Source organism: Rhamphochromis longiceps, linkage group LG23 (genome assembly GCF_057381845.1).
Source record: "Rhamphochromis longiceps isolate RC_006_pf linkage group LG23, R_longiceps_female_GT1.1, whole genome shotgun sequence".
Classification (NCBI taxonomy): domain Eukaryota; kingdom Metazoa; phylum Chordata; class Actinopteri; order Cichliformes; family Cichlidae; genus Rhamphochromis; species Rhamphochromis longiceps.
Window position 1 is genome coordinate 5,905,024 of NC_140578.1, and position 16,625 is coordinate 5,921,648.

The 16,625-nt window shown below is 40.5% G+C and overlaps 1 protein-coding gene across 7 annotated transcripts in view; it reads left to right on the top strand.

Annotated features, from left to right (window-relative positions):
• The window catches only part of sbno2b (strawberry notch homolog 2b), a 64,187-nt gene extending 47,927 nt beyond the window's left edge, over positions 1-16,260 (top strand). For all 7 annotated transcript variants that reach the window (XM_085398565.1, XM_085398570.1, XM_085398569.1 and 4 more), the window contains 23 exons: positions 215-305; positions 435-578; positions 732-849; positions 940-1,045; positions 1,197-1,350; positions 1,458-1,634; positions 1,897-1,994; positions 2,583-2,665; positions 2,949-3,131; positions 3,326-3,447; positions 3,536-3,667; positions 3,816-3,951; positions 5,302-5,414; positions 6,962-7,033; positions 7,235-7,343; positions 7,448-7,519; positions 7,611-7,754; positions 7,853-7,947; positions 8,931-9,023; positions 9,116-9,247; positions 9,862-9,938; positions 10,161-10,351; positions 12,104-16,260. In XM_085398565.1, coding sequence (XP_085254691.1) covers positions 215-305; positions 435-578; positions 732-849; positions 940-1,045; positions 1,197-1,350; positions 1,458-1,634; positions 1,897-1,994; positions 2,583-2,665; positions 2,949-3,131; positions 3,326-3,447; positions 3,536-3,667; positions 3,816-3,951; positions 5,302-5,414; positions 6,962-7,033; positions 7,235-7,343; positions 7,448-7,519; positions 7,611-7,754; positions 7,853-7,947; positions 8,931-9,023; positions 9,116-9,247; positions 9,862-9,938; positions 10,161-10,351; positions 12,104-13,221 — 3,760 coding nt within the window. In that variant the 3' untranslated portion in view covers positions 13,222-16,260. The remainder of the gene's footprint in view (positions 1-214; positions 306-434; positions 579-731; positions 850-939; positions 1,046-1,196; positions 1,351-1,457; positions 1,635-1,896; positions 1,995-2,582; positions 2,666-2,948; positions 3,132-3,325; positions 3,448-3,535; positions 3,668-3,815; positions 3,952-5,301; positions 5,415-6,961; positions 7,034-7,234; positions 7,344-7,447; positions 7,520-7,610; positions 7,755-7,852; positions 7,948-8,930; positions 9,024-9,115; positions 9,248-9,861; positions 9,939-10,160; positions 10,352-12,103) is intronic.
• Positions 16,261-16,625: the final 365 nt, after the last annotated feature.

Below are 16,625 nucleotides of genomic sequence, written 5' to 3' on the forward strand. Positions count from 1 at the left end.
GTCACCTGTCACCTGTTCCATGAGGCCTCAAAAGGTTAGAGTCAAGAAAAACACTTCTGAGGGGAAAAAAGGACATGACTAATGCGGGCTATGATTAAAAAATAGATCGATTTTCTGATTGGGATTTTTGTCCACCTGCATGATATATCCTGTTTATGCACAGTAGATTTACTGTATGTCAAAGTCGGCTAATTTCCCCTGTCTTTTCCCTCAGGTTCAGCATATCCAATGACCTGAAATTTGATGCAGAGAGAGATCTCAAAGACATAGATGCACCGACTATTCCTGTGCATGCTTTAAACAAGGTGAGTTCAGGTGGAATTTGTGGGTCAAACTGAGAAAATTAGAACAGTTGTTATGTGTGCATGAGCGCAATCGGTGAAGTAGAGCAAAGCACTATTGTGACTTGTTTAATATTTGTTCTGTTCTAACAGATAAAGTACGGTGACACAGCTACCTCAGAAGGAGTCTTGTTTGCAACTTACTCTGCACTGATTGGAGAAAGCCAAGCAGGAGGGCAGCTTCGGACGAGGATCAAACAGATCCTGGATTGGTGCAAACCAGAATTTGATGGAGTTGTATCCTTTAATTTTAATGCCATATTCTTTGTCAATCTAACATAAGCTGTCCTTCGATATGTTGTTCCACATGATTTTCTGACTTAATTTTAACAACCACACATTCAGCAGTGGTTTTTGGTATTTTTTGTCCTTGACTTTGCATCAATATAGATTATTTTTGATGAATGCCACAAAGCCAAGAATGCCACATCTACAAAGATGGGTAAAGCAGTTCTTGACCTGCAAAGCAAGCTGCCGCATGCCAGGGTGGTGTATGCCAGTGCCACAGGTAAGCTAACACACAAATAAACATTCTCGGGCAGGAGAAAAAATACAATAGTAGACTTTAAATCATCGATTTCTGTCATGTCTGTTCCAGGTGCCTCTGAGCCAAAGAACATGATTTATATGAGCCGACTAGGAATTTGGGGTGAGGGCACACCCTTCCGAACCTTTGATGACTTCCTGCATTCCATTGAGAAGAGGTTTGTGGGATGAATTTCACTCTGAAGTTTTTATGTTTTTCAATCATGTGGATCTGTATCTTCAAATTACTGGAACATTCCTTACAGTCAGATTGTGGGAACGGCTGTTTACCAATGATTAAGTTATGTTGAATTATTTATTTGTGTACAGAGGTGTCGGGGCCATGGAGATTGTGGCCATGGACATGAAAGTGAGTGGGATGTACATTGCCAGACAGCTGAGCTTCTCTGGGGTGTCTTTCCGCATTGAAGAGATCGGGCTGGACGGTGACTTCAAAGAGGTCTATAATAAAGCTGCCAAACTGGTGAGGAAATTCAGTGACAGCGTCTGCTGTATTTATATGTTCTTATCTTATTTGAGAAAACTGACAAAAATTTAAACTGAGAATTCGCGTCTGGAATCTGTTTCTAGTGGGCCGAGGCGTTGAAAACGTTCATGCAGGCAGCTGATGAGCTGGGCATGGTCAGCAGGAAGTCTCTTTGGGGGCAGTTCTGGTCGTCTCACCAGCGATTCTTCAAATATCTCTGTATCGCTGCCAAGGTCCGCTCCTTGGTGGAGCTGGCCCAGAAAGAGCTGGAGGCCGGAAAGGTGAGCATAGCACACTGTTGAACTTTGAGTGCATAGATTGTATATGTAAGAGTGCTAATTTGAAACATAGTTTAGTCAGTTGTGTGGGGGGTTTCAGTTCTCTGTGAACAAGCTGGTTTGATTTTGCTTTAGTTGTTCAGGAATTCCACATGGATTTTTGTAATATTTTCCATCGTGATTAGCAGAAGTGAGTCCTAGTAGAAGTTTACTTTAGGTAACACGGCTGGGTCATTGATGTGCGTTTGTGTGTTCTCCACTGCAGTGCATCGTTATTGGACTCCAGTCTACTGGAGAATCGCGCACCAGAGAAGTCTTGGATGAAAATGACGGGCATCTGGATAGATTTGTTTCCGCAGCCGAGTAAGAGAGTATTTCGTCTGTTCGCTTCTGTGTTTCTGTGGTGATGGCTACATATGAAAAAAAAAAAGACTGCCTGTATCTGAGTTGCAGCTCTTTTAAAACTGAATGCCGAGCCATAGGTGATAACTTTGACACTATTTGAAAGAGTGATTTTCTGCTTGCTGAAAACTATAGTCACAGGTGTCTTCTGTTTCGTTTTCTTGATACACCAAGCTGTCAAATAACAAGAAAGTTTCAAGAAGGACTTTGTCATGACTACATATAGTCATACAGGTCATGTGACATTCTTCACCAGTCAAAGCAGACAACCTTTTATTAGCTGCTAATTGACCAATGACTCATTTGTGAAAAAGAAGAAAAGGAAGTTATAAGGACTTGAACTTGGTTGACCTTAGGTCTGTCACAGCAGACATGCCTTAAAGTCTGAGTGTATTAGTTCACGTTTTCATCTGCCTATCAATACCTGGCACTCATAATTAGGTCAGATCAGGAATACTTGTAATGTCTAATTGCCGCAACAGCCCTAATGTGTTGTGGTTGCTTTGCTGTCAGTTTTAAAGTCTGTTATTCTGCTCTTCTTTGCTCCAGGGGAGTATTCCAGTCTCTTGTAACAAAGCATTTCCCTTCAGAGAAGCAAAGCAGGGAAAAAGCTCCAAGTAACAAGAGAAAACGTAAGTGAATATGAAGATTTAATACAACACTGTAGGATGTTCACCCCTATTGCTGTCTTTTACAATTATTTCATGTACCAAGTGTTCAGTGGACATTTCTATAGTTTGTGTAGCAGTAAAATTGCTCATGTTGTGATTTATAAGTGTATTTGGTGTATTTAGCCTAGCAGCTGGTACTATTTATTCTCAGTTAAAGACATATTTTTTAATCCTATGTCTATTATTGGCCTCTTTTGTGTCGCTTTTGCTAACTCCAATCTCATGCGGTTTAACGAACAATCAGGGAAACCCAGAGGTCGCCAGCCCAAAGTACCCAAGCACAGTATAGAGAACAACGTTGTGATCAACATCACCGATGACAGCAGTAGTGACTCCGATGGCATAGACACAGACTCCAACTCTTCACCAGACTCCCTGCTAGATAATGACGATGTCATCTTTGTGAACCAGACTAGCTACCAGACAGGTAGGCACCATTTCTTTTTTTTGTCCTTCAGCTTGTGTTGTCAGTAACAGTGATACACTGGAAGGTGCTTGTCATTCAAACAGATGCACATCTACTTGATAGCTGCCACTGTAGCCTCACATACCCTGCTATTTTTTATAACTCAACCAGCAAGGGATATATTGTTAATATCTTCCTCTGATTTGTATTTACAGCCAGAATAGAGGAAATGAAGCAGGACCTCCTCAACAAAATAGCAGAACTGGGAAAAGAACTACCTCTCAACACATTGGATGAGCTCATTGACAAGTTTGGTGGACCAGATAAAGTCTCTGAGGTATGACCCTCAACTACAAGCTAACCAGCAGCATCACCTGTCACCTTGACATGTGCAGCTGATGTATATTAACCCCTTTTCTCTCCAGATGACTGGTCGTAAGGGTCGTGTGGTGCGGCGGCCTGACGGCACCGTGCGTTATGAGTCACGAGCTGAGCAAGGGCTTACGATTGACCACATTAATCTCAAGGAGAAAGATCGCTTCATGAGTGGAGAGAAGGTTAGATATTTTACAGTACAAAAAAATGAATCACTGTTTTCATGACTCGAAGGGCTTCAGATCAGATTTCACCAAACAGTGAAATGCTTTAAAAACATTGTTCAATAAGACCTTTCTCCACCAATAAACAAAAACCTGTTTCCTGTAGTTGGTGGCCATCATCTCAGAAGCAGCGAGCTCTGGGATTTCCCTGCAGGCAGACAAGAGAGTGAAAAACCAGAGACGCAGGGTTCACATGACCCTGGAGCTGCCTTGGAGCGCAGACAGGGCTATTCAGCAGTTCGGTAAGTCAGGAAATGTAATCTAACAAAGAGGCTTTAAAAGTTAAAGAGGAGTACATGATTAGAAATAAAAGAAAAGGGCATTTTTTGTGTTATTAACTTACATAAGGATGTCGGGAACCTTTTTTAGACTGAATTTTTGACCTGTCAATATAGTCTGTCTGGTTAAGTTTGTGTCAGACTTCACATAATGGCTTGAATAAAGTTTTTCATCAGTGGTTAACTTTGTCAATGACATAAGTCTTTTTTTTTTCTGTTGATGAGTGATGTAACCAGTTAAAAGGCTATAAGGCACACTGGACTTATTTTCCTCTTCATCGTAGTTACATCAGCTTTCTATTCCTTACTTCCTTTTAAATTTACCCCTGTGACAAGCAGCAGCATTGAGGTGAAAGGTTGAAAGAGCTTTAGAAGAAAGAGAAGAAATGTGAAGAAGTGTTTTATGTGTTATTTTCATATTGCGATATTCAAATTGAGACAAATGTCTCGCTGAAGGTTTGTTGGTAGATAGAAGCTGTGGTTTCTTTCAGTTACTCTACTTGTGTGGGCTGAACATTTGACCTTTAAAGGTGTTACAGCTGCGAATCTATTTGTAATTAACACCACAAACCCGATCAGTATTTGATTTTTTTATATACGTAAATGCCAAAGCAGAGCACTAAACTAAATAAGGTCATCAATTTTCTGCTTAAACCACCTCAGTGATTCTTCAGGCGGACTAAGTTTCTCATACCGAGAAGCTTAGTCTGACACTTACATATACACACACATACTGTACAAACACAGACATGCTTATTTACTCATAAGAGGTTCTATGGAAGTTGAAGGGACTTCCTTAGAACAATCTTGTGTAAAGAGTTTTTGTTTTCATTTTTAGGTGGGAGGATCTGAGTGTCAAGATCAGATTTCAGTCATATGACTGGAGATCTTATCATCTCACCAATAATGTCCTCTTCATACTTTTCAGTTTCTAATTTATTGTTTCTAATCGCACCTCACTAGTGTACTGTACTAACATATAACTTGTGTGTGTGTTATTTTATTTACATTTATGGGTGTTTCATAGTTAGTTGAGATTGGCACAGCCTGTAACATAAAAATGAGCTGTTGTAAACCAAACGTCATCACAAAAATGTACAATACCTGATTTCTCCTACACATAGCAACATATCTTGCTTGTTTTATTTATCTGTATAAAGGTTTTACAGGATGTTCATTAGCAGTACAACGCTTATCTGTAAAGTTAAAGATTTGAGATTGAAGGATTTAACAGTCAGACAGTAGTCTTAATATCTTTAAATGTTTTGCATGTACAAAAAATGTCTTATTGCTATTTTATTCTCATCGTTCCAGGTCGGACTCATCGATCCAATCAGGTGACAGCCCCTGAGTACATCTTTCTCATCTCAGAGTTGGCTGGGGAGAGACGTTTTGCCTCCATTGTGGCTAAGAGACTAGAGAGTCTGGTAAATATGAACAGTCTTTCAGTTGTGTGTGGGTTGGTGTTGCATTTGCTGTTGTTATTTTGCACAATTATCTTGAAGTGTCTCTCAGGGGGAAATAGCTGTTTATATGTTGTTGTCTTATGGAGTGTGAGAAGAACTGTTTCAGTGTAAACAGAGACGATCTGAGTTATGTGTTTATCGATCGGAGTGCTCCGGGCTGTTCGTGACTCCGCCGTTCATTTCTTAAACCTGCCCTCACCCTCTGTCCTTCCTGTTGTGTGGGATACTCCCTAGTCTTAAAGCGCTCCATAGTCTTCTTTATTGTTGGTTCCCTTGATGTTATATCAACTTTTCTCCACAAACCTCAAGAGATTCTGGGTCTTTCCCTTCTCCAGCTCAGTAACGGAAAACTGAACAAGCAGAAAAAGCAAAAAGAGGTTGTCTGGATAATTTATAAGTGTAGCTATTTTCCGTAATTATCGATGCATTTCTGCACTAGCAGCCATTTATTTCCATAGTGACACAGCATGACAGTTCTTTTGGGAAAAGGGCAGAGAGGGTGTAGGGGATGGTGGTTACAGGAAGTCATTCCTGCATTTGCCAGCTATGTGTGGTAAATCTGTATCAAGAATATGGCACGTGGTCTGCCTGCCTGCCTGCCTGCTTGAACTTGATACAGCTCCAGTGCACACATTTCAGTCGAACTGAACAGCTGAACACCTTTGCAACAGTCTGACTCCAGATCAGCAGTCAAATCATATTTGGCTAAAACATTCATTTGTTTTGGTATCTTAAGGTTTTTGCCTGTGTGAGCAGAGCTAGCAGCTGGCTTTAAGACTGATCCACTGTTGACTTTGTCTAAATTTTCTGTTAACTTTGTTGCCTACTTCCATCACACGTTGGACTCACTGCACACTCGGTCTCTTTGCAAAATGTTGTTTGAAGATTAACTGAACCACAATATCATGTCAGCACATTGCACATAGAAAACGTTTGTTTTCACACCTGAACCTCGTGGGTTTCCTTTGACACGTTTGGGCCAAGAGCGGGCTCTGCATCCTCATGCATTTACACTAGTGTGTGTGTGCGTGTGTCCTTATTTCAGTGTTTTTGGGGTTTGTTTGGGTTTTTTTCCTCCGTGTTATATGCTCCACACCCATCACTGGTGCATTGTAGAATCACCTTTTAACTATATATTAACTGAATTGATGGATATGTCAGATAAGCAACAACTGGGTATTTTTATAGTTGTTGTTTTTGGGGGGGTTTTCAAATTTTTCAAGTTACTACAGCAGCTGAGCTTTGAAATCAGACATTTCTGGCTTAAAACACTACAAATCCAGAGTAAATTGAAATTGCAAGGCATTATTTTCCAATATTATTTCTGCACAGTAGAATTGCACTAAACAGTGAAGACAGATTTCATAACTTCCTCTGACAGTTTCACACCAGCAGCACCGACTCTGGTTCTGTTAGCGTGACTGCTGATGATGTAAATGTAATATTTTAGTAATAGTAATAATAGTATATTGATTTGATAGTAATACTGTTTGTAATCCACTGTGCAGGGTGCATTAACCCATGGAGACAGAAGAGCCACAGAAACCAGAGACCTGAGCAGATACAACTTTGAGAACAAGGTATGCAAACCTAAGAAGCTTTTAAAATTGTACCCAACCTTTGTATCTAAAATGTTTTGTGCTCTTAATTTGAGGTGTATGGAGTTTGTCTTGCTTTTAGCATTTTATAGCATATTTTATGTAAACACTTAATCTGCAGTGCTTAAAAAGCCTTATGAGATCATCTGTCTTTACTAATTTCACCTTACTTCTTTTTTGCAGTACGGTACCAAGGCTCTGGATAAAATTACCAAAGCAATTGTTGGCTTCATAGATAACAAGGTGCCCCCTCCCAAAGGCTACCCAGGGGGTGATTCCATGTTCTTCAGAGGTATGTTCATATTTTGGTTCAGTGTAAGCAGAGAATATCATCAGCAAATGAAAGTTTAGTGCAGCTGTAGAAAAACGGTTCTGTTTTTTGTTTTTCACTTCCAGACATGAAAGCTGGAATGGTTGATGTTGGGATTTTATGTAAGGAGCCCCGCATTGGAAACAACAATGAGAAAGGTAGAGTATACGGACAGATTTCTTTCTCTGTATTTGGTATTTGAGATGAATAAACAAAATTTGAAGTCAATTGCTTGTTTGTTTTTCTCAGACTGCAGCATTACAAAGTTCCTAAATCGCATCCTGGGTCTGGAGGTCCACAAACAGAACCATCTCTTCCAATACTTCACTGACAACTTTGACTATCTCATAGAGAAGGATAAAAAGGAGGGCAAATATGACATGGGAATCCTAGGTATGGAGATCAAGTGTAATTCTAAAATAGAAGGATGTCAATGAATTCATTCAGCAGCTGCAAATGTTCATCACTTTCTTCTACTCTGTCGCTGACAGACCTTGCCCCAGGTAACGATGAGATTTATGAGGAGACACAGGAAACTTTCTTGACGGCTGGAAATCCTCAGGATGGCCAGGTTGTTCTGTATAAGGTAGGCTTGCATAACTTGATTTCAGGTCTACAAGTATACATTTCTTTGGAGTAGAGCATATGCAATGTTAAATGTGTCGATGACAGTGAAGTTGCATACAGCAGGATTAGAAAAGTATTTACTTCCTGCAGATAACCACAGCAGTACAGTGGCTTATTTGTGAACGGCCAGGCAGAAGTGTTGTTTGATATGGCATTATCAGTAACATATTCAAAACAGTGATGTGCCTGCAGCATCTGCAAAGTAACAGCAAACTATATAAAACATGTAAACTATGACTACACAGGAGAAGGCCTAGCTATGTAATATATATTAGGCCTATGTTAGGTAGTGTTGCCCACAATGGCAATGCTATGCTATGCTACTTATCTTTTTGATGCTCTTGCAATTTAATGATAATTTATTGTATGTATTAATATCAAAGTTAGAGCACCAGACCTTACAATTTTTCAAATAATATTATTAAATTGCAAACACAGAGTACATTATAAATATCACTGAGAGTCAGTTCATTTAGATTTTTTGACAATACTTGAACGGGTACAATTAAATAAGTTCCTCATAACGTGCAGTCCCCCAGGTAACTCAAGCAACTACCTCTGTAGTTAAGAGCTTGGATTGATGTCATAGTGCCAGCGGTAAGACTGTGATCACGCAGGTTTGGCCCTGGAGCTATGGAGCCTATGTAGATACTAGCAGGTGGCACAGGATAATTACTGGTATCCTCTGCTTTTAGCTTTTGGCTGCAGGCTAACCTACAGTTGATGTTTCAAAGTTGGCAGCCACTCAGGACTCCTGCACAAGAAAACCAGTTTACCCAGTATAAAGGGCGTATTTCATACATACATTAAAGTGGTTGTATTCATGTATTTATAGATATTAATAGTTTCTGAAGTCATACCAGCAGTGTGTAGGTGTGGGGCAGTTTGACTCCCTCTCTTTCACAGCACATGCTTTAGACTCTGATCTTTTTCCTCCTACAGATCAGTGTGGACAGGGGCATGCCCTGGGATGAGGCCTACAAGAAATCACTGAACCTCAGCGGCCATGATGAGGGATTCTACCTGTCTATGAAGGTGAGTTCACGTTATGATAAACAGTTTAACTAACTTTGTCTCTTTGACAGTGCAAAAAAAAAAACAACACTCTCTGTGGCCTCTGTTCACAGCTTCGAGGTAACTATCCATGTGTGCTGCTAGCTGAGCAAGGAAGAGGGAAGAACTTTGTGGTCTATAAGCCCAACATCGGCAAGCAGACTCACCCTGAGAGTCTGGAAAAACTGCACCAAAAGTACAGAAAGGTAAGAGTTTCACAGTCTATTAGTTCTGTCTTTGTATTGGTTTTGTGTTACATTTGAGTCTTTTGATTTTTTTCCCCCTCAATTTGGCATTAAAATGCATCTTTTTTCATTTCTGAAAATGGGGAACATTGGGAAAACACAAAGTCGGACATTTTCTGGACCAAGTGTTCCTCTGTCATTGCTCCGGGTGTATATTTATATATATTCGGTCTCTGCTGCCACCTTGTGGACATTTAGGTGTGCTGACCAGATAAGGCTTAATGCTCTCCAAAGACAAAGTGTGGCAACATTTTACAGACTTAAAACCTTTAATGTTATATATTAATAGTAAATTTAAAGAGTGAGCTCTTATTTTCTTTACAGTTCTGTTGTTTATTAAGGCTATAGCTGTTTCCCTTCCCTGCTTTAAAACTGCTAATCATTGACCTTTCACCATAAGCCCATTGAAAATAACTTGTTTTTCCCCTTTGACACAATTATTGTTTTAAATGAGAAAAGGGTGTAGTTTGTGCTTTGGTTTGAACTTGAAAATCTCACTTCTGCATTGGTAAAAATATGTAATGAGTGACTACCTGGCTGACTTTTAGGCTTTTGCATTTCTTCCTTTTTTTTAGGTGACCCCTGAGGAAGCCAGGGACTGCTGGGAGAACCAGTTCACCTTCTCCTTCAAGAAATGCAGTCACGCTAACTGGTAAGCAGGAATCCACAATGTCCCTTAGGATTAATGAATCCTATCAGGCTGGTAATTATTAGGATTCAGTCAATGGTTTTTAAATCAAATGCCATTCCCAAGAGCTAGCCACGAAGAAATTACCTCCAAATCTCACATCTTGTACCTTAGCTTGCCATACAGTCACACTAAAAGAGTGATTTATGATGTGTTTTCACCATTTCTTCTTTGCTCTCTCTGCAGGAATGGGAAGTGTAAGAAAATTGAGGAAGGCCAGGAGTGTCTGCAGGGCATGCGCCTCCGTCAGTATCACATGCTGTGTGGAGCTCTGTTACGAGTGTGGAAGCGCGTCTCTGATGTGGTGTCTGACATCACCAACAGCAGCATCCTGCAGATTGTCCGCCTTAAAACAAAGCAGCATAACAAACAAGTCGGTTAGTATCTCTGACTGCCTGAAGTGAAGTGCAGTTTGAGGACAGCTTCTTCACTGTTCTTTTAATCCCTAAACATCTAGCTCAGAATTTAAAATGTGAATTTTATTGACCCCGATGTTGTTTTGATGGTAAGATGTGGTGCTGCTGTCCAAGTGCTGACACATCATTATCTAAAATTGAGGAAATGAAAAAGTTCCATATTTTCCTTATTCGTTTCCGCTGAGCTCCTGTGCGCATTACGTTAACGCTGACCCACACAGGACGTGTCGCAATTCACCTCAAGATCCATGAAAACACACTCGTGATTATTGTCTCTCTACACCGCACATATATCTTTAGTTTCTAAGTTGTTCCTGTCTGATTTTTCTTATTTGGCCATTCATTTGAAGAAAATGAATAGCATGACGTTATAATCAGCTGCCTGTGTCATGTCACATATGGACTTGGACTGCAGTCTGCTCTGCAACCGTGGCAAGCTCAGCCTACTAGCAGATGCAGTAGTTCTCTCTCTGCTGCAGCCTTTCTGCTTAGTAGTGTGGAAGCAATGAATGCACATTAAAGTACACATTACCTTTATGCTGTCTTATTTACTATACTTAGTGATGCATGTGCTGTGATATCCAGCCATCTGACTTCTCAACCATCCAGGTGACAGTGGGCATAAGAGTCGTCAGTCAATCACAGGACTGATGCATAGAGATGGACAATCATTCTCATGAATTAATACAGATTAATTAATGTCCTGTTGTTATTAGGGCTGGGCCATATCATACCGTTCACGGTAATACGGTATAATGTTGGGCAACGATAAGAAAATGAAATATCGCGATAGATTATGGGTAAAACGCACATGCACAGTGCCTTTGTTTTCATACGCACATGGCAGAAAAAGCATGGCGGCGACGGAGAATGAGGGACGAAAGCGGGTCGTTGAATGAAACGGATGAACCAGAATTGTTTTGTAAAAATGCTGCAACTTCAGTGGTGTGGAACTGGTTTAGCTTACGTCCGTCAGATACACAACAAAGCACTATTTTTGGTAGCGCATGCTAGCGGGCCGTCGTTATTACCGTGTTTTTTGGAAAATACGGCACACTTAAAATCAATCCTTTGATTTTTCTGAAAATCGACAGAGCCCCTTATAATCCCGTGTGTCTTATGTATGAATTCTGGTTGTGTTTCCTGACCTCGAAACGATTTTATGTTTACACGGCGCTCGAAACGCTGTCAAATGTTTTAGTACGACTTTTCTAAGCTATGAACCCGCACCGCTTGATGGATTGTTGGAGCATTACGGCTATCATAGGCAGGAGCCTCGTGGAGTGATACGTACTGTGCTTCAACATAATATTACTGTATTGTGTGTGTATAACCTCTTTTTAAGTTTTGTGGATATTATACATGGTTATGCTGAGGATATGTCGGCCAATTTCCACTGGAAATGCCTTTTGGTTAAACTGTCAGCGAGGAATTTGCACTGTAAAATTTTTATATAACTTTAATGCACATAAAAACAGCTGCTTGTTTAAGTGAAAATACATAGTTTTTTTTTTTTTTTGCACTAATAAAGTTGTGGAGATGCAAAGTATTTTGTCTAGAGTCAGTTATATTGTCAGTTATATCATTATCGCAAATTTTCAAATGTATATCGTGATAAATATTTTTGGTCATATTGCCCTGCTCTAGTTGTTATTGTAAAGCTGATAAAAGATTGAGGATTTATCTTACTGATAACTGTGTCATCTCTCTCAGGTATCAAGATCCCAGAGAACTGCGTTCCTCGCGTACGGGACGAGCTGCTGCAGATGGATGACGAGGTGAAGAAGAGGCGAAAAGAGAAAGAGCAGGCTGCTGAGAATGAGCGCAAGCGCAAGCTTGAGTACCTGCAGGGGCACAGACAGCTCGTGGAAAATCTAACCAACCACAAAACCATGCATACTCAGTCCCTCACTCAGCCTTTTGACCCAAGATTCCCACTCCAACACAGAATGCACCCCCAAGTCCAGCCCACCTTACCACACCTCAGTTCAGCCCTCTTGGCCTTACCGATAAATTCTAGCCAAACCCAGCAAAGGACCCATAACAGCTGGTCCAACAATCCGAGTTCCTTCTCCAACACCAACCAGAGCTCTCTGAACAGCTCAGTTAGCCTCAATCTCTCACCGTTTTACTCACCCGCCTACATGAACACTTTTCAACAAACGAAGAACCTGCCTCCTTCACTCCATCAGACCAAGCAGCCTTCCAGTTTGTCTTCCAAAAGTCCTTTCGACGATATCTTAGACCTTACCATGAGCTCTCCATCTCCCTCTCCAGACACCACAGAGGGCGGACTCAATCTGGACACTCTGACAAGCAACTCTACAGCGTTTGCAGAGGATTTTAATCTAGAGTCTCTCATCTCTCAGACTGCACCAAACGTCCAGCATGCTGCGCAAGTACAGCTGCCTCTCATGCTGCAGCAGCCTCTTCAGGCCTCGCAGCAGCAACAGCAGCAGCAGAACCACAACTTGCTGGCCAATAACCACCATGACTTATTAGATTATTTTGACATATCCCTTTCCCCTCAGATAGCCACACAGAAAGCCAGCCCTTCGTCTTCTACCTCCTCCTGCTCTTCCTCCACGTCCTCCACGTCTTCTGTGTCAAACAACATGGGTTCTCTCTTCTCCAACCCGTCGCCCAACTCTTTGTTTTCCAGCTCTTCCTCTCACTTCCCCCCAGCCTATCTCCTCGCTTCATCAGACTCTGGTCCCTTACCCAACGGCAACTGCAGCTCCGGCGCTCTTGACGTCCGCGAGGCTTTGAACAGCATGCTACAGGCCGGACCGGACCGCAAATCTGTCATTCAGTACAGGCCGCAAGAGTGAGAGCTCATCGGGCTCATCTGGACTTTATCTTTAGTTTTTTTCTTGTTGTTTTGTTTTTGTTATGTCTCTTAGAGCAGATGGTGTCTTGTTTGCTGCTGTCTTTGATCGCAACCTTGGACCTACTCCCTCTCCCCTCAGGGCCTATAGTCAAGTCACTGCCTGTCCTGCGTTGGGCTCACCCTTCTCTTTATCCATGTGTAGCGTTCACTTGCTTTAGGCTGTTGAGGTAACGACGGGCTCGATCAATATTCGATTTCTGCACCAAAGTGTGTCCTCCACGGTAAAAGGCAGCTGTTTAAAAATAAAAGGAGATGGGTGGGGGGGAGGAGGGGGAAAAAGAGGACGGGATAACTTTATTTTATCGAACATACGAGCTGTTGAGGTGCGGAAATCTCTAATAAACCTCCTGCTGCTGATTTTTCTCGAGGTATGATTGGTGAGTTGCTGGAAGCTCTAAATGCCTTTCACTAGTTAAAACCGCATCTTTAAACTTTGCTTTACTGTTACTACATTCACGGCTGTATGCAAGGCTTTGGTTTGAGTGAAACACGAGGTAGTCGAACTGGAAGACGCATGAAATCGTTTAGCTGATTAGCCATGAAATGCCTCAGATTTCCTTTTTTTTTTTTTCCTTTCCCTTCTACGCACTCCCTCCTGTTTGTCTCCCTGCTTGTATGAACACTAGTGTGAGGAAAAAAGGGAGAGGATGAGCAGCCTGCTGTTGCAAACAGTGCCTTTGGAAAAAGTCTTTAAATGCAGTCTTTAAAATCCATGTAGCCTAATGTATAGATTTGTACTCTTGAGCGTTGGTTTCGATTTTAATTTAATACGGTGTATTTGTATGAAACTTTTGGGGCCCATGGTGAGTCAGGCAGTCGTCGTTTGTGTTACACTATGCTGGTGTTGGGTTTCAGGAAGGCGCCTCCTTTGAGCCTGCATGTGCTTGTGTGATTGTCTGTGTAGCTGTCCACAAACGTTTATCTACACCCCTTTCTCCCCTTTTAATTTCACTTGACGCCCATTTTTGTTTTGGAAATCCTCAGGAAAATCTTGTGTATTTTTTTTTTTTTATCTTTCTGTGTGGATGTGTCATTTTTTGACCAACACTGATACCCGAACCTGTTCACGGTCTCTAATTCTAAAGGATCACAAAGAATTTCTATTGTTCTGAAAAGAAAGCGCCCCCGTCTCTTTGCTAGTATCAGAGTAATTTATTGTTTCCTCTTGAGCACTGTTTTTCACATGAATTCAACCTATACTAAAAAATAAAACATCCAGTTTCCATTTGAGGCTCTAGAAAGCTTTTGAAAGATGCGTGTACATGTGTATGATAGTACATATTTAAAAACCTGTGAGGTCTGGCCATGTTTGTGTGATGCACTGTAGTTGGTTTGTGACAAAATGCGCAGAGGAGTTAAAGCGATCAAAAAGCAATAAAAACCATGTTATATGTTCGTTATGAAACAAACGCTTCAGTACTGTTTACGCTCAACAGGCAAAGCTTTTTGGTTACCTTTGCATGGTGTGAATCGTCTTTATTTCTATTATGCTTTGAAATATTTTAGTTAAATACATTTTAAATTCATTGTTATTAAAAAAAAAAAGTTATTTATATTTAAGGGATATTTAGATTTTAGATACATTATCTTGCTTATTGTAATAGTTAAGGACATGTTTGGTCAGGGAAGTTACTCATTTTCAAGATTGCTATAAAACAAATTCTATTATTACCTGCCACCAAATAACATTGCACTGTTCTACTGCTGTACAGCGTCTGGATTTATTTCTGCTCGTTTTACTTTTGCTTTTCTCAAACGCAATTGTTTCTCCCACTCGTAGAGCTTTTTTTTCTCTTGTCAGGCCTTCAGTTTGCAGAGAGATACCAAAGTATTCCACAGGCACCCCTAAAGTTACTGGCTCTAAGATATCAGACATTTATCAATCTCAGGAAGAAACCTACAGGAGGCGTAACGTCAGGGCGTTAGCAGAAATATATCAGTTCCCCTTTTAAGGATGATGAAACTAATGAGTATTTGTGCTATTTTTTCTTAACTCTGTGCTGTGACTCTTGCTGTATTTATGTTTTAGACTTAATGTGATGGGTTTGTTGTTTGTCCTTGTGAAAATGTCAGTGGTTCTAAATATTTATGCCTTCTTAGGGCAAAGATCAAAGGCTGTTTCTTTTAAGAAACATTATTTTTCTGTGGACAGTTTTGTTTTTTTCTTCGAACCATGTTAACGCTGACCCGTTCTCCCGTCGACTCACACCTGGGTTATATTAAAACGTGCAATTAATCTGTCCAAGCCTTCGCCCCTCCCTGCTTCTGTGTTTAGGGTTTAGGATGACTGATTCGTTGTTTTTTTTCTGTGTGCAGAATAATACTGCAGCTATCCTTCGTTTCACTTTTAATAATATTCGTCAGGCACATTCCCAGACACCAGTCTGCAAACGTTTTGCCTTTGATTTTGTTTTTATAGTCACGGAAATAAAGCTTTATGCATTTGAGGGATATGGACAGCAGTTTTTAGGAAAGAAAATTCTTCATTCGTTTAGTTAGGCCTGTAATCATTTTTATCATTTTGCACTAAGAATGGCATAATCAAGTTACTGTTCTCCTGTTGGTTTTGATTGAGCGTCGCACGCTTGATGTATTTCTGTTCTTCAGTGGATTGCTCTGTGTATACTTTAACCATCTTTCTTGTTTCTCCCACCAGTTGCATATATATAAATGTTATCACCTTCAAATAATTTATTGCTAACAAAACACAAAATGAAACAAAAAAAACATGCTACTGATTGTATGTATTTTTAAACAAAGCCTATTTTTCCTGTAAAAACAAAACTGTGTTCAGCACTTTTATTCTGGGTTGTGCTTTTGTTTTCTATATATTTATAATTTAGATCCAAATGTATATATTGTAAAATTTGTGCCTTTCAACTAATTCTTAAAAAAAATAAAAGTTTTCTACTTATTAAAGGAAGGACGATATAAAATTGCGGTCTTTGAAAACAGATTAAAAACTTGAAGATTGCTCAAACTGAGTGTCGTGTGTTCATTCTGTCGCCCGCGGGCTTGTTGTACAGTTTTTGCGCGGCATTGCTCCCCATTTTAAAAACATGGAGCTAAAAAAGGGAGCAGATTAACTCTGCAAATGTTTGTGTTCAGCAGGGGACCCCCCCTTTTTTTTCACTAAATATTAATATGATATTTTCTGCCAGTGGTGTGCAGCGGTATCATCAAACACGAGAATAATCGGATAAATGAATCACAACACACCAGATAACAGAGCCTCTGTGTAAACGCACCTGGTATTTCTTTCTGGGGAGAAATAGAGCACACTGTCTACTTTAAGCACCTTCTAATAAAACACATTTGTTGCCACGGGGAGGGCTGGTCTTAAAA